General features: G+C 39.6%; 2 protein-coding genes across 2 annotated transcripts in view; both read right to left on the bottom strand.

Moving 5' to 3' along the window:
• Window positions 1-306: 306 nt before the first annotated feature.
• tyrp1a (tyrosinase-related protein 1a) lies at window positions 307-20943 on the bottom strand. The gene is made up of 7 exons (XM_077237953.1): window positions 20261-20943; window positions 16914-17236; window positions 6699-6903; window positions 4071-4238; window positions 1620-1799; window positions 1400-1546; window positions 307-720 (listed from the first exon to the last, which is right to left on the bottom strand). The coding sequence occupies exons 1-7, from the start codon at window positions 20622-20624 to the stop codon at window positions 530-532; spliced, it is 1578 nt and encodes a 525-aa protein (XP_077094068.1). The 5' UTR covers window positions 20625-20943; the 3' UTR covers window positions 307-529.
• A 3700-nt stretch (window positions 20944-24643) lies between these two features.
• Window positions 24644-26630, bottom strand: part of mrc1a (mannose receptor, C type 1a) — a 43037-nt gene continuing 41050 nt past the window's right edge. The window contains exon 30 of the mRNA XM_077237961.1: window positions 24644-26462. Coding sequence (XP_077094076.1) covers window positions 26224-26462 — 239 coding nt within the window. The 3' untranslated portion in view covers window positions 24644-26223. The remainder of the gene's footprint in view (window positions 26463-26630) is intronic.

Genomic DNA, 26630 nt, shown 5'->3' with positions numbered 1-26630 from the left:
AATCACCTGTTGAAAAGCAGTGAAACAGCAGCGCCATCCAGTGGTGAAATTAAGAAACACCAAACAACTGCATTACTTGAAACTGAATATTATTGCTTTGTTTTATTATGATGATACAGATTAAGCTAAAAAAAAAATATTCTAAGCGATAAACTTTAAATAATGTTATGTAAATGTTTTTGCCAGTAATGTTTTGCAAAAGTCGCTCAGTTAAATGTGTATTCATGCATTTGCTGTGAACATTCCACCTGGTGCAGCAACAGCGCCATCTAGCGGTGGAATGAGGAAACACCACACTCGGTACACTTCAGTTTGTTAGTTGTTTATTTCAGTTTTATTAGTATGAGACTTTAAAGTATTCACAATAAACTATTAAATAATGTCCAAAGATATTTTGTAAATAGCATTAATGGAAGTTGTTGTCGTGATTATTTCACTTTATTTCAGTGATATCAGGTAGTTGTATGAGTGTCGTCTTCTGTTTGTCATAGTAAAGGCTTGTACCTGTTTGAGATCATTTTATCACTGTTTACACTACAGACTGGGTTTTGTTGTGGTCGTCGTAGCGCTGATAATGGTCTCCAAGCAACGGTTGCCGACCCTCCGTCCTATAGGAGCGCGACCTCATGACACACGTGGTGGTGGCGAAAATAATCGCCACAGCGATGAGGGCGGCAACCACGGTTACGGTGATGATCTGGGTCAGTGTGAGAGGAGGAGCTGAAAATATGAGACAATCACACATCAACAGCATTTTAAACTTCAGTGCTGACTAGAGTTCACTAGAGTTAACTACAGTACACTTAAGTTTATTTGAGTTCACTAGAGTTGATTAGAGTTCACTAGAGTCAATTAGAGTTCACTAGTCAACTACTTCAGCAAAGTTTACTAGAGTCAACTAGTTCACTATAGTTCACTAGAGTCCAGTAGAGTTCACCAAAGTTCACTAGAGTCAACTAGAGTTCACTAGAGTCCAGTAGAGTTCACTAGTCAACAAGTCACCAAATTTTACTAGTCAACTAGAGTTCACAAGAGTTCACTAGAGTTTACTAGAGTTCACTAATGTTCATTAGAGTCCAGTAGAGTTCACCAAAGTTCACTAGAGTCAACTAGAGTTCACTAATGTTCAGGAGAGTTCACTAAAGTTCACTAGAGTCCAGTAGAGTTCACCAAAGTTCACTAATGTTCAGGAGAGTTCACTAAAGTTCACTAGAGTCCAGTAGAGTTCACTAAAGTTCACTAGTCAGCTAGTTCACCAAAGTTTACTAGAGACAACTAGAGTTTACTAGAGTTGACTGATAATAAATAATATTAATAATCATCATCATCATATAAAAAATAATCATAAACAATAATAATAATGATGATCATAAATAATAATAATAATGATGAAGCTGACCTGGCCACTCGATCTCATAGGAGTATCCCAGGTTTTCCGGTGCTGTGAGGAACATCTCTGCGTTGGTCACCGGCGGCCAGAAGGGCACCATGTTAAACTCCCTGTTGTGGCCGATGGGAGTGTTTTCCAGCGGATAGACGGAGGCGTCTGGAGGAACACACACACACACACGTTAACCTCCAGCCAGTCCTCTAAGACTGACAGTGACGGAGGGCCTGACCTGGACTGTGTCTGCGCAGCCACTCGTCGAAGATGGCGTCAGTGAAGGTGTGCAGCAGCAGGAACACGGGGTCGTTGGGCGAGAGATGAGTCTGACCACCCGTCCCGTTCAGGAACAGATGAGCCAGGTTATGCAGACTGCGCACCGCAGGGTCATAGTTCCCCTCAGGAGCGCTGTACCCTAACAAGACAACACCACATCTAGAGTTCACTAACGTTCACTAGACTTCAGGTTATGCAGACTACGCACCGCAGGGTCATAGTTCCCCTCAGGAGCGCTGTACCCTAACAAGACAACACCACATCTAGAGTTCACTAAAGTTCACTAGACTTCAGGTTATGCAGACTACGCACCGCAGGGTCATAGTTCCCCTCAGGAGCGCTGTACCCTAACAAGACAACACCACATCTAGAGTTCACTAAAGTTCACTAGACTTCAGGTTATGCAGACTGCGCACCGCAGGGTCATAGTTCCCCTCAGGAGCGCTGTACCCTAACAAGAGTCAACTAGAGATCACTAGCATTCACTAGAGTCAACTAGTTCACTAGACTTCACTAGAGTTAACTAAGGTTCACCAGAGTCAACTAAAGTTCACTAGATTTAACTAAAGTTTACTAGTTAACTAGATTTCACTTAAGTTTACTTGAGTTCACTAGTCAACTAGAGATCACTAGCTTTCACTAGAGTCAACTAGTTCACTAGACTTCAGGTTATGCAGACTACGCACCGCAGGGTCATAGTTCCCCTCAGAAGCGCTGTACCCTAACAAGACAACACCACATCTAGAGTTCACTAAAGTTCACTAGACTTCAGGTTATGCAGACTACGCATCGCCGGGTCATAGTTCCCCTCAGGAGCGCTGTACCCTAACAAGGTCAACTAGAGATCACTAGCATTCACTAGAGTCAACTAGTTCACTAGACTTCACTAGAGTTAACTAAGGTTCACCAGAGTCAACTAAAGTTCACTAGATTTAACTAAAGTTTACTAGTTAACTAGATTTCACTTAAGTTTACTTGAGTTCACTAGTCAACTAGAGATCACTAGCGTTCACTAGAGTCAACTAGTTCACTAGAGTTAACTAGTCTTCACTAGAATTCACTAAAGTTTCACTAGAATTAACTAAAGTTTACTAGTTAACTAGAGTTCACTTAAGTTTACTTGAGTTCACTAGAGTCAATTAGAGTTCACTATACTTCACTAGAGTTAACTAAAGTTCAGCAGAGTCAACTAAAGTTCATTAGAGTTAACTAAAGTTTACTAGTTAACTAGAGTTCACTTAAGTTTACTAGAGTTAACTAGATATCACTAGTAGTGGTCGACGATATATCGCCACGGCCGATATATTGGCTTTTTTAAAATATCGGCATCGGCCAATAGGTTTTTCTGATTGGCCGATGTGTTGGAAGCGGGACTTTTATTTTGACGGGCGGCGCTGAGAACACCAGCACCTGAGAAGAGAACACAGCTCTCACTCACATTCTCCGTCTTCATTAGTTTACGATCTCTGTCAGTCAGAAATAATACTTTGTTAGACAGAACCGGTGGCTACAGAACTGATCAAAGAAAGTAAATGGTATGCGAAAAAGTAATAGGTTTGCTTTTATAGTATTTGTAACCGAAAAGGCAAACAATCAGCCTAAAATTCTTTCTCATTTACGTTCAACATTCAGCAAATGCGCATCTACATAATTTAAACAAATCTCTGAATATCTAATAAACATTTAATTTCACAAACCTTGCAGATTTAATCGAATCCAGCTGTGATATCTTGTGAAGTGTGCGTTTGTAGCCTCATAAACGTGTTCCTGCGAGTGACGGTCCGTGCGCAATGAGTGAATGCGAACAGAAGATCAGCTTCACAGGAGACTCGATCGAAACACTTTAAATCCTTCATTTTAAAATATGCTGTGCTATATCCAGTGGCCCACTGTGTCATATTCATGTCGTTTTCGCTGTGTGCTGTAGCCCATGTTAAATTAGCGTTACCTTGTCAAAAGTCAAAGTAAAAAAAAGTCTTTATTTGAAAAAATATGTTTATCACTGATTACTGATTAATTACCAGATTACTGAGTGCCCTGTTACAGTGTTTACTTCCTTTTTATTCACATATCCACATATTTTTAAACAATTACTTTATTTGTGAAAAATTCTGTAATAGGATTGCAGATTCAAGGATGTTTATTTTAAAGATTTTTAAAGATTTATTAAATTTATCAAATTTATTAAATATTGATTTATATAAATATAAAGTGTGTGTGTGTATATATATATATATATATATATATATATATATATATCGGCCACCCTGCTCTCTAAGATAACGGCATCGGCCATCAAAAAACCCATATCGGTCGACCACTAATCACTAGTGTTCACTAGAGTCAACTAGTTCACTAAAGTTCACTAGAGTCAACTAAAGTCCACTAGAGTTGACTGCGTGCATCTCACCCTCAATGCTGTTCCTGAAGCTGTCAGACGAGGTGGAGTAGAAGGGTGGCGAGTCGAAGGCGTTGAGCTCTAAACACGACGCCACATCCCGAGGCTCCGGCAGCCGCTGCACCATCGGCCGCGCAACGTTACCGGCAGGGTTCCTGCGGATCGGGCTGCTCTCCGAACCTCACAGAACCATAACACTCACATTAATAACAATGGTCATAGCAATTTCATAATATATCATAAAAGAAAGAAGTACAAAATTATAATAATATTAATAATCAAATTAAAAAGATGTATATTCATAAACAATAATAACAATAATATTGATGATGATGATATTATTACTTATAAAATAGTAATACAAATAATTCTTATAATAATAACAATAATATTAATAATGATAATAATAATCAATCTGATGTTAATAAAACCAATAACAATATTAATCGTTCACATGCACTTCACAAGAAATATTGATATATCTTTAAAATTCACTCAATATAGTGAGGTTTATTATTAAAGAAAATATGAAATTAATGTTTCTGATCATATTGTGCAGAATTTGTAATGAAAAAACTGTTTGCATTTTTGAATTTTTGTTCTAATGTTCTTTTCAAGGCAAGACTTCAGCCACAGTACATTAAGACGATTGTTTTGTGTAACAAGTGAAATATTGTGTTTAAATATGCAAATATACACTAATTTGAATACATTTCCAGTACATAAATCTGAACACTGGATGAAACCAGATTCAAAATGTATGTTTGACTTTGTTCACATATTAGAGTTTTTATAGATTTAAGTTTTTTTTAAAGGTTTTTATAGAGTGGATTTTGGATTTCTCTTTTTATCACTCAATAAATCAGAAAATACTGTCAACAAACCGCATTTTTAGGAGTAAAATGTTGTATAAATCAGTCTGAATGAGATATGAACAAACCCCTTAGTAAAATCCTTCAGAATATGGATATGAATCAAACTGTAAGTTTCATTGTATATAAGTGCTGCTGAAGTGGAGTTAAAAACTGATTTTGCCTGTAGCCTGTGCTGGAAAACAGACAAAAATACAGATTAATAACATGATTAAAGGTTTCAAATGTTGCCACAATTATTGTTTTTGTAATTAATCATTCAGGGTCAGCTATGGGAAGGTCTCACTGTGTGGGGAATGACAAGAAACACTATACACGTTCACACTATAAAGGTATCGCTCTAAAAGTAATTCTAAATACAAATGATTATTTAACCACAACTATAAAAATATCATTGGAAACACTATTAGATCGATGAATGCTAAAAACACTGACAGCCAATAAGAATCCATCCTGCTTTAAGAGCGCGAGCATTTAAAGAGACAGGCGACAAAACTGCAGAATAAACAGAATGCTGATGTGAATGCTGATATAATTATGATTATAGTTATGGTTATTGGTGTGAACGCTAGTATAGTTATGGTTATAGTTATGGTTCCTGTTTTGAACGCTAGTATAGTTATGGTTCCTGGTTTGAACCCTAGTTTAGTTATGGTTATAGTTATGGTTCCTGGTTTGAACGCTAGTATAGTTATGGTTATAGTTATGGTTGCTGGTGTGAACGCTAGTATAGTTAGGGTTATAGTTATGGTTCCTGGTTTGAACGCAAGTATAGTTATGATTATACAGTAGTTATGGTTCCTGGTTTGAACGCTAGTATAGTTATGGTTATACTTATGGTTCCTGGTTTGAACGCTAGTATAGTTATGATTATACAGTAGTTATGGTTCCTGGTTTGAACGCTAGTATAGTTATGGTTATAGTTATGGTTCCCGGTGTGAACGCTAGTGTAGTTATGATTCCAGGTGTGAACGCTAGTATAGTTATGGTTATAGTTATGGTTCCTGGTTTGAACGCTAGTATAGTTATGGTTCCTGGTTTGAACGCAAGTATAGTTATGGTTCCTGGTTTGAACCCTAGTATAGTTATGGTTATAGTTATGGTTCCTGGTTTGAACGCTAGTATAGTTATGGTTCCTGGTTTGAACGCAAGTATAGTTATGGTTCCTGGTGTGAACGCTAGTATAGTTATGGTTCCTGGTTTGAACGCTAGTATAGTTATGGTTATAGTTATGGTTCCTGGTTTGAACGCTAGTATAATTATGGTTCCTGGTGTGAACGCTAGTATAGTTATGGTTCCTGGTGTGAACGCTAGTATAGTTATGGTTCCTGGTTTGAACCCTAGTTTAGTTATGGTTATAGTTATGGTTCCTGGTTTGAACGCTAGTATAGTTATGGTTATAGTTATGGTTCCTGGTGTGAACGCTAGTATAGTTATGGTTCCTGGTGTGAACGCTAGTATAGTTATGGTTCCTGGTTTGAACGCAAGTATAGTTATGGTTCCTGGTTTGAACGCAAGTATAGTTATGGTTCCTGGTGTGAACGCTAGTATAGTTATGGTTCCAGGTTTGAACGCTAGTATAGTTATGGTTATAGTTATGGTTCCTGTTTTGAACGCTAGTATAGTTATGGTTCCTGGTGTGAACGCTAGTATAGTTATGGTTGTAGTTATGGTTCCTGGTTTGAACGCTAGTATAGTTATGGTTATAGTTCCTGGTGTGAACGCTAGTATTATGGTTATAGTTATGCTCCTGGTGATGGGATCTCACTGTTGCAGATGGTCCCCAGTGTGTCATACTCCTCCACGCTCTCACACACGACCCTCCAACGTGAGAAGATGGAGTTGGAGCTGATGGAGTTGGCATCGAAGGAGCTGCGCGCGCCCATCAGATCATCCGTGCAGATGTCACACACACTCCCGCCGATCGCGAAGTTCCAGTACGGCAGCGCGAAGCTCGGGTCTCCCAACATGTCCTGAGAGAAACCCGTCAGATCACAGTAATTATCTGAGAGAAACCCATCAGATCACAGTAATTATCTGAGAGAAACCCGTCAGATCACAGTAATTATCTGAGAGAAACCTGAGAGAAACCCATCAGATCACAGTAATTATCTGAGAGAAACCCATCAGATCACAGTAATTATCTGAGAGAAACCTGAGAGAAACCCATCAGATCACAGTAATTATCTGAGAGAAACCCATCAGATCACAGTAATTATCTGAGAGAAACCTGAGAGAAACCCATCAGATCACAGTAATTATCTGAGAGAAACCCATCAGATCACAGTAATTATCTGAGAGAAACCCCGTCAGATCACAGTAATTATCTGAGAGAAACCCGTCAGATTACAGTAATTATCTGAGAGAAACCCATCAGATCACAGTAATTATCTGAGAGAAACCCATCAGATCACAGTAATTATCTGAGAGAAACCTGAGAGAAACCCATCAGATCACAGTAATTATCTGAGAGAAACCCATCAGATCACAGTAATTATCTGAGAGAAACCCGTCAGATCACAGTAATTATCTGAGAGAAACCCGTCAGATCACAGTAATTATCTGAGAGAAACCCGTCAGGTCACAGTTATTATCTGAGAGAAACCCATCAGATCACAGTAATTATCTGAGAGAAACCGTCAGATCACAGTAATTATCTGAGAGAAACCCGTCAGATCACAGTAATTATCTGAGAGGAACCCACCGTCAGATCACAGTAATTATCTGAGAGAAACCCGTCAGATCACAGTAATTATCTGAGAGAAACCCGTCAGATCACAGTAATTATCTGAGAGAAACCCCGTCAGATCACAGTAATTATCTGAGAGAAACCGTCAGATCACAGTAATTATCTGAGAGAAACCCGTCAGATCACAGTAATTATCTGAGAGAAACCGTCAGATCACAGTAATTATCTGAGAGAAACCCATCAGATCACAGTAATTATCTGAGAGAAACCATCAGATCACAGTAATTATCTGAGAGAAACCCGTCAGATCACAGTAATTATCTGAGAGAAACCCATCAGATCACAGTAATTATCTGAGAGAAACCCGTCAGATCACAGTAATTATCTGAGAGAAACCCCGTCAGATCACAGTAATTATCTGAGAGAAACCTGTCAGATCACAGTAATTATCTGAGAGAAACCCCGTCAGATCACAGTAATTATCTGAGAGAAACCCGTCAGATCACAGTAATTATCTGAGAGAAACCCGTCAGATCACAGTAATTATCTGAGAGAAACCCGTCAGGTCACAGTTATTATCTGAGAGAAACCCATCAGATCACAGTAATTATCTGAGAGAAACCGTCAGATCACAGTAATTATCTGAGAGAAACCCGTCAGATCACAGTAATTATCTGAGAGGAACCCACCGTCAGATCACAGTAATTATCTGAGAGAAACCCGTCAGATCACAGTAATTATCTGAGAGAAACCCGTCAGATCACAGTAATTATCTGAGAGAAACCCCGTCAGATCACAGTAATTATCTGAGAGAAACCGTCAGATCACAGTAATTATCTGAGAGAAACCCGTCAGATCACAGTAATTATCTGAGAGAAACCGTCAGATCACAGTAATTATCTGAGAGAAACCCATCAGATCACAGTAATTATCTGAGAGAAACCATCAGATCACAGTAATTATCTGAGAGAAACCCGTCAGATCACAGTAATTATCTGAGAGAAACCCCGTCAGATCACAGTAATTATCTGAGAGAAACCTGTCAGATCACAGTAATTATCTGAGAGAAACCCCGTCAGATCACAGTAATTATCTGAGAGAAACCCATCAGATCACAGTTATTATCTGAGAGAAACCCATCAGATCACAGTTATTATCTGAGAGAAACCCGTCAGATCACAGTTATTATCTGAGAGAAACCGTCAGATCACAGTAATTATCTGAGAGAAACCCGTCAGATCACAGTAATTATCTGAGAGAAACCTGTCAGATCACAGTAATTATCTGAGAGAAACCCATCAGATCACAGTAATTATCTGAGAGAAACCCATCAGATCACAGTAATTATCTGAGAGAAACCGTCAGATCACAGTAATTATCTGAGAGAAACCCGTCAGATCACAGTAATTATCTGAGAGAAACCTGTCAGATCACAGTAATTATCTGAGAGAAACCCATCAGATCACAGTTATTATCTGAGAGAAACCCATCAGATCACAGTTATTATCTGAGAGAAACCGTCAGATCACAGTAATTATCTGAGAGAAACCGTCAGATGTACATGATGTAACTTAGTGTAAATGTAACTTGTAAAATCTAAATGTAGTCTACTGTAAAGCAGAACGTCACGGAATTGGGCCATTTTTTAAATCAAAAGTAGGGATGTACAATGAATCAAATCTCGATATGTACTAGTGTCTATGAATATTAAAGCTCAGAAAGACTGCTATTGAAATAAACTCTGCCTCTTCTGCGTGTCTCTGTGAATGCATGCTCCACTACACACTACACACTTGTGGTTTTCAGCTCATGAGGACACACACATTTAAACGTCATAGCAGAGCTTTATAAGAGTCACTTCACAAGAATTTTACCATTTCATTTGATAAAACTATTGTCATTCATTCGTATCATATACACTCACAAACTTTAAACCCTTCATGACAACCTGTCAAAATAAAAGTTTGGTATAACTTGAAGAAAATATTACAGAAATATATAGTAGAGTATACTTCAAGTAGGCCTAATAATAATAGTTTATTAAAACACACAGAAACTCAAATGTCTTTACAACCCACCAAAATTAAAGTTTGTAGAGAGAAAGTAACTCAAGAAATTATGAAAGAAATTGCATTGTAAGATTTACTTTTTAAAATAATAATAATCAAATCTATTAAAAAAAATTTAAAGGAATATCACACAAGTTTTCATACATGTTTTAATTTAAACAGTGAATAAACATTTTTTCAAAAACACCATTTTATATAGTAAATTTGTATTTGTGCTTAAATAATGTTTTTTAAAAAATGTTTTAGAATTGCCAGCTAATAAAACCTGTGCTTCAGGGACCATATCCATATAAAATCTAATGTAATATGGCTAATGTAGCTTATGGGATCAATTTCCCACCAAATGTATTGCGGCCACGGATCAAATATAATAAGCGTGAATCAAAAAATAACAAGCATGAAAAAAAACTTTAAACACATTAAAAAATATTTTTTACAGAACTTAAACTTGTGTTCATACTTTCTTTAAAATAATGTTTTCCCTGGTTTTATTACTCTGTACTTTGCGCTCTCTTTCATTTTCTGCTAATAATTTATTTTTTTGTACGCTTGTGCTGTTTTTCTCTTCGCTCTTCTTTCCATGTTCTGCGCTTGCTCTTCCAAATTTCATGTAAATTAGGGCGGGCTTAAGCGTCACCATTGGTCCACTAGTTCTAGATTGACAGCTCCTCCTCTAGCCAATCAAACGAAGAGGGGAGTTGACGTCACTCCAATGCGACTCGCGCTACTGATGCTCTCTTGTAGCTACAGGTGAAGATAACCATCAGCTCAGCTGACAAAAATCTTTCCGTGGCAGGACACCGTTAAACTGTATGTGTGCCTGCAACTCGACCTGTTACGTCTACCTGGCGATCCGTTATCGTTAAATTCATCACCCTAACGACGACGACCTGTCACAGTTGTGCCTGTCTGATGATCCATCATATTCACCTTTAATGCCCTGGCCTTACTTCTGGACCTTGCACTGTGAGCGTCGATCACCTGCGAGCCACACAACAGTGTTTCATTAAAGAATTCCTGATTTGAACGAGAAGTTTGAATGAATGACTCCCTCATAAAGACAGTAACTTGCCACCACCTACTGGCCGCTTTACTTTCATACTTAATCTATGACATAAGGGCAATATCGGTCCTCCTGGGTGCAGAGTTTAGCTCCTCCAACCATAATCAAACACACCTGAACCAGCTAATCATCATCTTTAGGATTATTAATACTGCTAGGTTTTTATCTGAGTTCACGCTAAACTCTGCAGGACAGCGGCACTCCAGAAACAACGTTACCTATCCCTGATCTTTTCAATAATGTTGCTGTATTAAAAATGTAAGCTATATTTAAAACATTAATCCTAACGTAATATAATCTCCTCTGTACACTATCATTTTCATTAATCTTTTGTCAAATGGTACATCTAGTCTAGAATTAATTTACCAGGCTACCTAGGCTATATGATCGCCTAACAACAACAATTAAGAAAATATTTGCGGATAGTGTATTTAACTGTAACGGATCACCAGGTAGGCTGTGCTGTTTTTTTACTTTTACAAAGGCTACGTTTATTTTAAATTTTAGTTGTTGTTGTTCTTTGTTTTACATACTCTGAACTGTACCACAAATGCCTTTGTATTTGTTTTGTACTTTTTGCACTGTATGCCTTGTCTGTAATGGATCTAAATAAATTATATATATATATATATATATAAAGGAAGGCCGTGTGTAGCGTTGAAAGGCCAAAGTCCTAAATTCCTCAGACAGGTAAAATGGCCGTTTTAACTTATTTTTTGCAAATACATGTAGTGTTTCAAAACTGCATGATGTTTTAGAGCTGCCTTAACATAACATCATGAGCCAAGTATTGTTTAACACCAATTACCAGTGTGCGCATTTAAATGTAGGCTACCTCAAAAAAGAGGAATTTAATTATTTGTATGTCCAGAGTTCAGATAGCTTTACTGCTTAAAAGTCCTTGTAAAGTTTAAAATAAACTTGTCTTCCCCTGTACGAGAGAGCATCAGTAGCGCGAGTCGCATTGGAGTGACGTCAACTCCCCTCTTCGTTTGATTGGCTAGAGGAGGAGCTGTCAATCTAGAACTAGTGGACCAATGGTGACGCTTAAGCCCGCCCTAATTTACATGAAACTCGAAATGCAACATTTGGAAGAGCAAGCGCAGAACATGGAAAGAAGAGCGAAGAGAAAAACAGCACAAGCGTACTATTTTTTTTACTATGAGCAGAAAATGAAAGAGAGCGCAAAGTACAGAGTAATAAAACCAAGGAAAACATCATTTTAAAGAAAGCATGAACACAAGTTAAAGTTTTGTGAAAAATATTTTTTTATGGTGTTTAAAGTTTTTATTCATGCTTGTTATTTTTTGATTCACGCTTATTATATTTTGATCCGTGGCCGCAATACATTTGGCGGGAATTTGATAGTAGCTCTTCACTGGCGGAGTTAGATGGTGATTAACAGTAGAACATCTCCAGCTGTAAATGGCATTGGCTGTTAAAGTAAAAAACTACTGTCTTCAGTGATGTAACAAGTGGATTGTTAGTTTTCCTGTCATGTTCCCAAGGGGACAGATTGGAGTGACGCACGGACGGATTTGGGTGACGTACAGACAGACAGTCAAAGTTTGAGAAAAACAAGAAAGGCAGACCGGTACACACAATTTCAGAGTCAAGTGAATCGTGTGAGGACATCATGACAATAACAGACATCAAAGAAAACCAAGAGACAATAAATCAGGTGAAAGAAGCACACAGCAAAAGTCAACATCTCTTTGCAGGGATGTTGTTGGACAAAAAGCTAGTTAACTTTCAGATAGACTGTGGTGCTACCTGTAATGTTATCCCAATGCAACTGTTGAACCCAAATATACAATTGGATCACACAGAGAAAGTACTTGTCATGTACAACAAAAGCAGATTACGCCCACTTGGAAAATGTAATGTCAAACTCCGAAATCCGAGAAATGAGAAACTATACAGACTTGAGTTTCAAGTGGTGGACCAGGAGGACAGGATCCCGCTACTGGGAAGAAAGGCTAGAGAAGCCATGAAATTGATCAAAGTGCAGTATGAGAACATACTGGCGATTGACAGTATAGTGAAAACACAAAGTACAGACAAAACGACTGACAACAGTGTGCAGCTGACAAATATGGAGAAAATAAAGTCAGAGTTCGGAGATGTTTTCACAGGCGTTGGCTGTACATTGGCGAGTACAACATTGAAATAGACAAAAGTGTACCACCAGTAAAACTGCCTAAACGCAGAGTGCCAGTAGCAATGATGACCCCCCTCAAAGAGGAACTAAAGAATCTTGAAAGCCAAGAAATCATAGCACCTGTGGAGCGCAGCACTGACTGGATAAGCAGTATGGTGTCAGTGACAAAACCAAATGGAAAGCCAAGGATCTGTATAGACCCCAAACCACTGAATAGAGCACTAAAACGGAGCCATTTTCCTCTTCCGACTATTGATGATGTCCTACCAGGACTCTCAAAATCCAAGGTATTCACTGTTTGTGATGTAAAGCATGGATTTTGGCACGTCAAGCTGGATGAAGTGTCCAGTTACCTCACCACGTTTGCAACCCCCTTCGGACGGTATCGTTGGCTCAGGATGCCAATGGGTATAAGCCCAGCTCCGGAAGTCTTTCAAAGGAAACTCATGCAAGCACTAGAGGGCTTACCGGGTTTGTATATCATTGCGGATGATATACTGATCACGGGGGAGGGTGATACACAAGAGGAAGCGGACAAGGATCATGAGGAAAACTTGAGATGTTTTCTAATGAGGTGCAGACAAAGAGACATTAAACTCAATGCAGAGAAGTTTAAACTGAGGAGAGAGTCTGTACCCTACATTGGACACTTGCTGACAGCAGAAGGCCTCCGCATTGACCCGGAGAAAGTGCGGGCAGTGCGGGAGTTGCCGAGGCCTACAGATGTCAAGGGGGTACAGAGACTTGTAGGTATGCTGAACTACCTTTCAAAGTTTTGTGATCATCTATCTGATGACTGTGAAGTTTTGAGACAACTTACACACAAGGACACCATGTGGGAGTGGACTGAGGTGCACGAGACAGCTTTTAAAAGATTGAAAGACAAAATAACAAACGCACCACTGCTAAAGTACTATGATCAAAATGAGGAGTTAACCCTGCAATGTGATGCCTCAGAGACCGGACTAGGAGCAGCCCTGACACAGAAAGGTAAACCTGTGGCATTTGCAAGCAGAGCGCTGACACCCACAGAAAGGGGTTACGCACAGATAGAAAAAGAATGTTTGGCCATAGTGTTCGGAATGGAAAAGTTCCATCAATATACTTATGGTAGAAAAGTGACTGTTCAAAGTGACCATAAGCCACTGGAGAATATTGTGAGAAAACCGCTACTTAGTGCACCAAAGAGATTGCAGAGAATGTTACTCAGACTGCAGAAATACGACATTAATGTGATCTATGTGCCTGGGCGAGACATGCTACTAGCTGACACACTAAGCAGAGCATATTTACCTGAAAGCAATCAGGGAGACACAGAGGCAGATCTAGAGACTGTTAACATGATCACATACTTGCCTATCTCTGCAGAAAGACTAACAGCCATTCGCGATGCAACAAAGGAGGACGCAAAGTTGCAAGAAGTGATTAAGTTGATTCTTACAGGATGGCCTAAGAACAAAAAAGACATTGAGCAATACATTCAACACTATTTTGCTTTTCAGGACGAGCTGAGCTTTCAGAATGGCATAGTGTTCAGGGGAGAAAAAGCAGTTATTCCTGACACACTAAGAGCTGACCTGACCAGCCGCATACACTCAACACATCTGGGCGTGGAAGGATGCCTCAGACGAGCACGCGAGTGTGTGTACTGGCAAGGGATGACTGAGCAAATAAAGACGTTTATTTCCAAATGTGACATCTGCAGGTCAGTTGACCCTAAGCAACAAAAAGAGACATTGCATCCCCATGACATTGCCTACAGACCTTGGGCTAAGGTAGGAACTGATTTGTTTTCTTAGAACAATAAAGACTACCTAGTAACTGTGGACTATTATTCAAATTTTTGGGAGGTGGATTATTTACCGGACACCAAAAGTACCACAGTGATTCACAAACTGAAAGCACACTTTGCTCGGCAGGGTATTCCAGATGTGCTCATCTCTGATAACGGACCACAGTACTCATCACACGACTTTAAAATGTTCAGCCAAAAGTGGGAATTTATGCACAGAACATCGTCACCCGGGTATCCACAAAGCAATGGAAAGGCTGAGTCAGCTGTCAAAACAGCAAAACGTCTTATGCAGAAAGCTGCAGCTGCTGGACAGGATCCATACTTAGCCCTACTGGACCATCGCAACACACCGAGCCAAGGTCTCGCCACCAGTCCAGCACAGAGACTTCTCAGCAGGAGGACCCGGACCCTTCTTCCTACTAAAGAGACACTGTTGGAGCCTAAAGTGTCAAACAACAAACAGGGACTGATTAACAACAGACAAAGACTGGAGAAATACTACAACCGTACGGCAAAAGACTTGGACTGTTTCACATCAGGGGACAGTGTTCGAGTCCAACCATTTGAGCCTTGTAAAACCTGGAAAACAGCTAGAGTGATTAGACCAGTGAGTCCCAGATCTTATGAGGTTGAGTTGGAGTCGGGTAGTGTTCTGAGGAGAAACCGTCGCCACCTCAGGCACAACTACTGCCCACCCTCAACGTCTGCACAAACAGGGGTTTTGACAAACACACGAACTGTAGCTGCTGAATGTGGTCAGGGTAGTGATCAAAGCACTGTTACTACGAGTTCTGGTCGTCAGGTTAAAATGCCTACCTATTTGAGGGATTATACTAAGTGAGTTTAAAATATGACCTGTTTGGTAATTTTCTAGGTATGGTTGTGAGTTGCGGTTGCACTGTACAAGAGAGGGGAAAAGGGGAAATGAGTTATTGATTGCACAGTTAATTTGTCAAGAATAAGTTTACAAAATATGCACTTGAAGTAATATCCTAAGAGGACATATTATAAGTTTGCTTTTGAGTTTAGGCAAGATCATTACATGCATTTTTCTGAAGCATTAATGTTTTACATCTGAAGGCACTAAGAAGAAAATGTTAATTTTGTTTACAAAGAAGAAAATATTAATTTTGTTTACAAAGAAGAAAATGTTAATTTTGTTTACAAAGAAGAAAATATTAATTTTGTTTACAAAGAAGAAAATGTTAATTTTGTTTACAAAGAAAATGTATAACTTGTGAGGAAAAGAAAAAAGAAAAAAGAGAAAGGATGTAACAAGTGGATTGTTAGTTTTCCTGTCATGTTCCCAAGGGGACAGATTGGAGTGACGCACGGACGGATTTGGGTGACGTACAGACAGAGAGCTAGGCTATGGCACTTGTAATGCTGTTATGCACATGTAATGAATAAAGTAAGCAATGATACTGCTTTAATCGTCCATTCTGTATAGTTGACAATAACAGAACAGTATGAAACAAGTGATGAAGCGCTGTGAGGCTCTGGCTCTGAGACAGACGAGTCTTTGTGTGAGACTGTGTGTTAAACGCTTAATCACATGTTCCGCACATAAAGGGTGAATCTGTGTGTTCCTTTCCATTACTCTGATTATAATCACATATAACGGTTCACGGATCATGAGTATCTGGAGTATCGATCTACAATCACAGATCATTAGATTCTTTATCAAATAAACACTGGAATCATTATTTGCATCGGATCCAAAGGGGAATTCCAACATAAACAGGATTTCAGTTTGAAGTGTGTAAAGAAGGATTTTTGGGTCAGAGCTTTTCAATATAGACCACACCGACCTCCAAATATTGTCCCTCCTAAAACTTAAAAAGCACCTCTCTTTTATAAACAAACTTATGCACTGAAAAATTGTAAATCTACAATCAAACAAGTATTTTTTTCCTTTATTTTTCCCCATTTATTTAGTTATTTATATATATATATATAATATATTAAAAAATAAATTTTTATTTTAATCACACTTTTATCAATAACTGTTTTTAATCTAATTTATTTATTATTTGAATCTTGTTGTTTTATTATTTATTTCTTATTTTACAGGGATTTTTTGTTTGTTTTTATTATTTTTCCTTAAGCCTTTTCCACTTTACCACACAATTGAACGGTTTGTCATGGAATTGTCTACGCAACACAATATTTAAATGTTCAAGATGACGCAAATGATCAACAGTACCTGCATGTCCCGCTCGAGCTGCAGTAAATGGTACCGGTGCCACGTGACGAACCCGGGCCCCTCGTGACTGAAGTCCACCCCGCCGAAGCTGTCCTGCGCGGGCCCGAGGAACGTCTTGCTGACCGAGTAATAGTGGGACCACACGAACAGGTTATAGATGCTGATGTTCTCGAACTGCGCCGTGTTGTTGTCCGGCCCGAAGATCTCGGGGTACCGGCGGGTCGCGATCACGAGGTCCGGGTGGGGCGCGCGCTTGGCCCGGTCCAGCGCGTTCACGAACGCGCGCTTCTCCTCCGCGCTGAGCTGCATCACATTCCTCCGCACTGGAGAATCACAATCATAAAAATTTTAAATGTATATTAACATTTTACACATAATTGATACTTATGTATAATTAAATAAACGTTATATTAAATATGAACAGTTCCCTGCTGAAATAACCACCAGGCCAAACTCAACATGTGAATCTGTTTGGCCAAGACTGATCCTCTGGTTAAAGGCACAGTTCACCCAAAAATTAAAATTAGCCCATAATTTACTCACCTTCAAGTCATAGGTGTATATGACATTCTTCTTTCAGACGAATACAATCTGAGTTATATTAAAAAAATGTCCTGGCTCTTCCAAGCTTTATAATGGCAGTGAATGACTGTTTCTGTTTTGAAATACATAAAAGTGCATCTATCCATAATAAAAGTGCATCTATCCATCATAAAAGTGCATCTATCCATCATAAAAGTGCATCTTTCCATCATAAAAGTGCATCTGTCCATCATTGTGTATGAAAAATATCCATATTTAAAACTTTATAAAGTAGAATAACTAGCTTCCGGCCAAACAAACAAACAAACAGATTTAAGTCTAAAACTTAACTTTTGCGAGTAATGCGACACACTGCTAATATTTACGCCATGTCACTACGTTGTGTTGCACTTTAGGCGTAAGTAGACTGTTTGGCCAGAAGCTAGAATTTTACTTTCAGGGCCGGCGCCACGGGGGGGCGTGAGGGAGCGACGCCCCCTCAACGGGACTCTCCCGCCCCCTCAGATCACCATGAATGTAAACGGGATTGTACTGATAAAATATGCTATTTAAAAGTCACATTTGCCAATTAGATTTTCACATTTTCTTGTTTTTGTGAATATTAAGCTGAATAAATAATATTTTAATTAAGGACAGTCTGTTAGACAAAGTCGAATTTTGATTGGTCGTTTGATTTTGCGTGCTCGCTCACCCTAGCATTACGTTAAATTTCTCATACGGGAAAGATCACACGACGGCTACGGACTGTAGAACGGATATTCCATAATTTCAAGGTTGAATAATGCATATCGGGGGCAATCGGGAGCAATCGGGAGAGTCGGCATAGGCGGAGGGTGAACCAACTCCAGGGTAAGGCTAAGATGTGCGCTTCCCCTGCATTTAAATAGATTTCCTAACCATGTAGTTTTAACCAACGTCGCCTAGCAACAACTTAAACGTCCCAGTATAAACGCTCCCGTTAACTCACTTGTTATTAGCGCAACTATACGTTTACAAACTGTTAATTTGAGCAAAAAAAAAAAAACAAGCACTGTATGCCTGGCAGCCAATACAAATAAACATTGCCTTACCTAATGCAGCAAAATCCTGCGTTTAGACATGGCATCATGCGTTGATGATGCCCTCGTTGTTTAGTTTTGTGGTTATGTCACTCTCAATTAGAGCTTAGCTGCTAGATTCTCTGCCCGAGCCCGAACTTGACCCGAACCGACGATATTTCCCGTCACTATCCTCGGGCCGGGCCGGGCCTTTGATCTAGAGACGTGCACTCCCAACGCAACAGAGTGCGGCGCGGGACTAGATTTGATGGCCGAGCGCGGGCGCGGGCGGTAATGCACATCACTCTGTGTGTGCGGGTTGCGGGAGAATAAAACGATTCGCGAATCACGGCACTCCCTCAAACTAGAAATATTTATGAATAAAACATATAAAAAGGAATACATTTTTATTCTTCTGTTGCAGAAAAGCAACAAGAACAACTATATGTGTGCTTTAACAAGCTTTAAAGTTAATGCTTTAGTAACAAATTTATCAGGAGCATTTATGCTGATGTCTGATGTGTATGATGGCGACAAGTAGTAGCCTATTTGTATTTTGGAGGTACAGAAAAAAAGTCTATTTGTGGGCAGGAGCGGGATAAAACATTAATGTTGCGGGCGGGGGAAAGTATAGAAAGTAGTTGAGAACGTCAGTAAATTTAGAGGAAATGTTGCTGATTTTTTAAACAAAATAGCTGACGTCTTTGTCTTGCCAAGGCTAATTTCATAGCTAGCAATTTTTATCCCTAAACAGGCTCGGGCTCATAATTACAGTTAATTTGTCGGGCCGGGCCGGGCTCGGACACAGCGTGCAAATGAATGAGTATTTAAAGTGATAACAATTTAATAAAAACATTATTGCTTTCATTTATTTAAAAATTGTTTATCGAAAAAAATGCATAAATCCTGCAATTTATAAATTATATTGCTTTCATTTATTTAAAAATTGTTTATCGAAAAAAATGCATACATCCTGCAATTTATAAATTATATTGCTTTGATTTATTTAAAAATTGTTTATCGAAAAAAATGCATAAATCCTGCAATTTATAAATTATATTGCTTTCATTTATTTAAAAATTGTTTATCGGAAAAAAATGCATAAATCCTGCATAAAATGAATTATCACGCGCATGAATTATCAATCGTCTATAGCAGTCTATATCAAGCAGGGACACGTTTGTGTGCATTTTCTTTTGTGATTTCATTGTAACGAATAGAGTCTCCCGCAACAGCGATAGATTGAAACGCGCGTAAGTGTGAAAACTGCACGAGCCACAAGACAACACTGTATCCGCTTCACTGATCGCAGCGGCAACGATCACTTGATTTAAAAAGCAACACATTTCAGCGCTAGAACAACTCTAATTTGACAAACGAACAAAATGAATCCTCTGCTAGTTAACTGGAGATGTTTTATTAATTTGTATTGGTACATCCGTGCCGCGAAGATGTTTTAAAAAGTGGTGGGGAGAAGATCGACCCTGGCAAAAAGTGGTGACGTGCGTTAATGTGAACGCCCCCTCTCGGTATTTCAGACGCCCCCTCATCAGTGCTCGGCTGGCGCCGGCTCTGTTTACTTTGCGTTAAATATGATTTTTTTAAAATATAACTCTGATTGTAGTCTATTCATCTGAAAGAAGTAAGTCACATACAGGATAACTTGAGGTTGAGTAAATCATGGGCTAATGTTCCTCTCTGGTTGAACTATCCCTTTAAACAGGTGTTTCAGCAGGGCTGTTGAACAACAGAGTGAGTTTCCCTGACCCACGGGCACGCGCCGCTCGCACGCGTCTCCGGTGAGTCCGTGTTTGCAGTGCCCGCAGTCGAAGCCGCTGAAGTTCCCGTTACAGCGACACGCGCGCGTGAAGAAGCGCAAGGGCCAACGCTCGCGATCATCGCGTCCATCGTAGGGGTACTGAGGCCCGTGTGCACGCGCATCCGCACGCACGTCCACGCAGTTCCCGCGCCCGGAGCTCGTGCCACACGGATCGTTCTCCAGGGCCAACGGGGACGGGCAGCACTGCGCGCTCCTGATGCCCTCCGGCGTCACGCACACGCGCGGGAACTGAGCGCTAACGAGCACCAGCGCGTGCACGAGCAGCAGCATACCTCCACACAATCGCCACATCAGGACAATCTCAAAAGAAATCAATAAATATACAAAAAGTCTCCAAGAAACCTTCGGAAAAGGTCTTAAAAATAGCCAGGTAGCCTACTCTCAAAAATAATTCATAAATCAAATAGTGTCGAACGCAATCAGCAATATCTACATTATCTTCAAAACTACACAAGTTCCAACATCATCTCCATAATCAGTGAATCAGAGCTGGAAGTGTGATCGCTCAAGGTTTTGCTTTTCCTCGGACACTCGCTGCAGATCCAGTGTTTTGAGGAATTATTATTAATATTCTGCTGGAGTTTATATAGGGCTGAGCGCGTGCGCGTGACTCCAGCATCCCTGATCCCCACGTGACCGCGAACATTCCGCGAACTCACTGACACACACACACACAGAACACACTTCACCTTTAGTTCAGCAAACATAGTGTGATCTTCAGCGGAGAATATTCTTAACACAAATGTAGCCTATAATAACTTATTATGACATGATTCATCACTCCTGAACTCCTCAGGTTATAGCTCGCAGATTTATTCATATCAGAGAACGACATATCTTCCTTTATTCGGACTGCGGCTTCAGATCATCCCGTCTATGAAGATACATAAATATATAAATAGATGAAATAAATGACAGAGGTTCATTCAGCTGAGAGTCCGACATCCTGAAATCTGCTTTTTCTTTTTTTTGTAACTAAAAGTAAATTGTTATTTTTTTGGATGGAATTCAGTGTTTGTTTAATGTTATAAAATCTTTCTCTTGATTCATTCTTAGGGATTTGAGCCATGCAGTGTTTCCAGTTTAAAAGTCATGTGAGGAAGCTAATCCAACACACTCACACACACACACACACACACACACACACACACACACACACACACACCACACACACACACACACACACACACACACACACACACACACACACACATCAAATCAAATCACATTTATTTACATAGCACGTTTAAAAACAACACACGTTGGCCAAAGTGCTTTACAGCCCAGCACATATAATCTAAGATCATAAAACAAAGTATAAGACAATTACAGAAAAGTAATTACAGTCAAACGCAAGAGAGAAGAGAGAAGTCTTTAAAGGAGATTTAAATGCATCAAGGGTGGCACAAGATCTGACATGGAGGGGTAAACTGATCCATAAACAAGGATCTGCGACAGAGAAGTCTACTGTTGATTTCAGTCGAGACTTTGTGATGTTAAACTGATCCCTGTAGGATGTGTGTTGCTGAAGAAGTTCACTAGTGTAGCTATAGGTGCCATCACATTTAAACCCTTAAAAACAAATAATAAAATCTTATACTCAATCCTAAATTTGACTGGAAGCCAATGACGGGATGCTAGTACAGGCGTTATACTCTCATACTTCCCTGTCCCGGTTAGAAGCCTTGCGGCAGCATTATGATCTGCAGACGTGAAAAACACACACACACACACACACACACACACACACACACACACACACACACACACACACACACACACACACACACACACACTCTCTCTCTCTCTCTCTCTCTCTCTCTCTCTCTCTCTCTCTCTCTCTCACACACACACACACACACACAATCTCTCTCTCTCTCACACACACAGTCTCTCTCACTCTCTCACACACACACACTCTCTCAAACACACTTACACACACACTCACAGTTTTACACACACTCATGCAAACCTTAATTTCCACACTCTCTAAAAGAAATTCAATAAACTTCCATGTTCAAATAATTTCAACTTAAATTACATTTAACTGACTTAAATGAGCTGTAAGAGATTGCACCGGGCGCTCGGGTGAAGTGTGTCCGTGATAGGAGCTATAGGAAAGGAGAATTCAGGAGAATTGGGCCATTATCAGCTCTGACCTTACTCTCCAACAGGTCTTTCCTCAAACGCCTTTGCTTTCTTACAGAACGGCTCCGACTCTTCGTGATAAATTGGTACATAGTTATCTTCCTGAGAACAAGGAAAGTTGGCTTAAGAAACCTGTTGGGTTATATCGTTGCATGAATTGTCCCCATTATAACAACATCATTCCCTCGAAAACGTTTGTGGATTTTAAATCTAATAGAACATTCAAGATAAAAGATTTTATAAATTGTAACACTACATTTATTATTTATCGTCTGTCTTGTCCATGTAAGAGTGTGTTTTATGTAGGTCGTACAAAAAGACGTCTACGGGATCGTTTAGCGGAGCATAAACATGCTATTCGTACCAGCAGCCCTGATTATCAGATGACCCAACACTTCCTGCACAACAGGAATGATTCTCTACTAAGGATAGAGGTTTTGGAGCATGTGAAACCTTTAGATAGAGCTGGTGTTAGGATTCGCAAACTTAACCAGCGTGAGGCATTTTGGATTCATCAGCTGGACGCGCTCCGTTTTCCAGGTCTGAACGAGGACATTGAGTTCAAGTTTTATTAGGATATTATTGTCTTATACATTTTTTTTTTCATATATGATGTTTATCCCATTGTTTGTCTCTCCAGATAACCCACGTTGACGGAGAGTGCTTTGTGTCCTCTTTGAATTATCCCTACTATGTTAGACCTGATTACCTTATTGGGTTAATTGAATTCTTTCTGATTACAGGGGAATGTATTGATAATTTTCCCACATTCTCATTGTGTGTGTCACTTGGCCCTGAAGACTTGTAGGTCGAAACATGTTGGCTTGAGACTTTTTATAATGAATTAAGCTATATTTAATAAAGGCTTTTTAACCTTCTCCTTCTCCTCATTATCTACTTATTGAGTGCCTGGGACCTGCATATTGTTTCATTGACTTAAAAATGAGTTGAAGCTTGTATAATTTATTTTAAAAAAAGTTGATTTTGTTGATGTTGCCATAACTTTTTGATCATAGTGTATGATTCTTTTGTGTTTGACAGAAGAGTCACGTGTGTGTGTGTGTGTGTGTGTGTGTGTGTGTGTGTGTGTGTGTGTGTGTGTGTGTGTGTGTGTGTGTGTGTGTGTGTGTGTGTGTGTGTGTGTGACGTTGTTTGGACGAGAGCAGTTTTCCTCATGAGGAGCATCTGATCTGTGTCTGTGCCGCTCTTCGTTCTCAGTGTGTCATGTGATGCTCGAATCTCAGCTGATTCTGAGAAACACACACACACACACACACACACACACACACACACACACACACACACACACACACACACACAGTTTAACTCCAAAGCTGTATGAACTCGTACAGAAACTGACATCATTACATATGTGAAATAAGCAGAAATGCAGTTATTATATATAAAAGTACAAAACATGTACTATGTTATAAAATATGACAACATAGAAATATTATGTAAAACTGAAAGTATTCTGTATTTCAGTGGGTGGGGGGGGGGGGTCTGTGTTACATGTTCCCTGTTTGTTTTGACTTTTATATTGTATTTCTAGTTTCCTGTTTCAAGTTTCTAGTCTCTTTGGTTCCCATGTTTGTTGCCATAGCGATTCACTCCCCACACCTGTTCCTTGTTACCCTGTGAGTTTATTCCCCAGTGTTTCCTGTTTAGTGTGGATGTTTCAGTTCTGCTTTTCAGATCACCCTTGTGTGAAAGGTTTCACCTCGTGAGACGCCTATTTTATTCAGTTAATACTTTGGAAGAAATGTTTAACCAAATATAGTTGGAAGATTTTAAATGCCTAATATAGTTTCCAAACCATGAAAATAGCCACAGAATCTGCCATGGTGTCAACCAGACAAACAAACAAACAATTCTGAGAGCTGTCCACATTTCACAAGATCAAAATAAAAACCTCCAGATTTCCGTCATTTCCTCACACTCCCCAGCGTTTCTACGAGTGAATGTGCAGCTGCTCAGTGTGAGATCAGTCCTGAAGGGGCATTTCTACACACTCCTGCTGGTTTGATCTCATTTTAAATCATCCGAAGTCTTCTCGAGGCCCCGGGCCCCTGGCTGAGAACCACTGACTCACAGAAGCAGAATCATTTTTAATGGCTTGATTAGCCAAGGCCTCTCAAAAACAAACAAAAGCACACAAAAAATTATACACACACTTAATATTTAATGATATTTAATGATTTGTAGATTACATTTAATAGATATACTTTCATGAAAGCATTTGCAATTGGTTGTAAAGTGTCATTATACGAGTTTCACCAGACGGCGAGAAGCGTTTCATTTTGTGAAGCAATGGGTTCAACTGATTCAGAGTTTCCAAAAGCTCCATCTGTGCATCACTGTGAATTACAGCGTATCGTCCCATTGATGTGCTGTAACGTTCAGAATATTTCTAAATATGTAAAACTGCTTTTTAAAAATGTTTTTACACAACAGATACTTTCCAAAAGAAAGCGCTCTTGTTCTTGGAGATGTGTGATCCGGGTCAGTGCAACACTGTGTGTGTGTGTGTGTGTGTGTGTGTGTGTGTGTGTGTGTGTGTGTGTGTGTGTGTGTGTGTGTGTGTGTGTGTGTGTGTGTGTGTGTGTGTGTGTGTGTGTGTGTGTGTGTGTGTGTGTCTCAGAGGTCGCGTTAGACTTCCGCGTTGTGTTGTAAAAATTCCATCATAAACTATTACTACTTGCCATTTAATTTTTTCACATTTTAATAATAATAAGCCATTTAATCGGCACATTTTTCACATTTTCATTTTTATTCACAAACGTGCAGGACAAGCATATAGGCTAGATTATCTATTTATTTATGAAGAGAAAGTTGAACACTTTTCAGGTTTCATCATAAATGTTTGTCCAATAAATCGCAATAAGCTTTGTGCTACGTTACTTTTGATATGAAAGTCTCAGATTTCAAATTCTGTCTAATTTATGACAAAATTCAAACAATAAATACCGTTTTGGCGCGAGAGAGTTCAAGCGAAGCAGAGCGTGAGTAAACGTGATCAATTCCTTCATTTTACTGCATTACAGAACGAAATAAACATGAATGAACATCAAAAACATATGTTGAAAGATAGAGTCCAGCTTACCGAAACCCATATCATGTCTCTCGTGTAATCGCTCAATCAGTGTTTCAACCACAGAAAGACGTCAATAAAACAGCTTGTAAACGTAACTCAGGTTACGTTTCCACGACAACGATATGCTTAAAACGGAGAAGTTTTTCCTTTGAGTTTTCAGCGTACAGACGCTGTATTCTGCTACTAGGCCAGTAGATGAAGATGAAACACCATAGACTGAACACGTAATACGCATGTGCATGACGTCATCATCTTCAGATATTTGCGTTTTTGTCGTTTACACGGAGATCGTTTTCAAAAACTTCCACATTGAAACCCGTTTTCAAAAGTTGGTTTTCAGGCGCCCAAAACGCCCTTTTCGTGTAAATAAACGGCCAAAACGCATAAAACGGTTTACGTATTTAGTTGAAAATGGTGTCGTGAAAAACCATTCGTTGATCATGAACTTGATAGTCCACAAGAGCCACTCGCCACCAAGTGGACAAGAGTGAGAATTACACTTACAAGTTACAATACATCACTCTCAGTTTAATATGTTAAAATGACAGACAGCTTTCAGATTTTCCGTCACTGCTAAAAAAATTCAGTCAATGACAGAAAATTTTCGGTTAACGCGTCCTCTAGTGTGTGTGTGTGTGTGTGTGTGTGTTAGGCTTGCTCATTCTGTTCGATGTTGGCGACAAGTCCCTTTGTGTCGATGGTGGCAGGAGTCCGTGTGAGGTCCGAGTTGAAGTAGAGGCTGTTGTCAAACGTACACTCTCCAAACACAGGCCTCGGGCTCCTCTTGAAGAACAGAAAAGTGGCGAGTCCTGCCACCGCGACGACGACCAACACGACCCCGACTGCGATTCCCGCCGAGCCGAGAGGAGCCTCTTCCACCACAGCGACTGCAACACCAAACAGCATCCAACATTCGTCTTATCAATTAATGTGTTACTTTGACTGCCCTAATTATAATTCATTTCAATTATTACGCGGCTCTGTGGAATACTTGATTCTGATTGGTTAATCGCTCCATCTTACGTATAGTATTATCAGATAACAACAGAGAACAG

This window comes from Siphateles boraxobius, unplaced genomic scaffold (assembly GCF_051911475.1).
Source record: "Siphateles boraxobius isolate OS27281-9 unplaced genomic scaffold, OSU_SipBor_1 214, whole genome shotgun sequence".
Classification (NCBI taxonomy): domain Eukaryota; kingdom Metazoa; phylum Chordata; class Actinopteri; order Cypriniformes; family Leuciscidae; genus Siphateles; species Siphateles boraxobius.
This window is presented reverse-complemented; position numbering and strand designations above follow the sequence as displayed.

Coding starts and splice junctions, on each gene's coding strand:
- tyrp1a (XM_077237953.1), bottom strand. CDS start 20,624: ATGTGGCGATTGTGTGGAGGTATGCTGCTGCTCGTGCACGCGCTGGTG. Junction 6,904..16,913: donor AGCTCGAGCGGGACATGCAG/GTACTGTTGATC, acceptor GGTTTCTCTCAG/GACATGTTGGGAGACCCGAG. Junction 1,800..4,070: donor CTTCAGGAACAGCATTGAGG/GTGAGATGCACG, acceptor TTGTCTTGTTAG/GGTACAGCGCTCCTGAGGGG.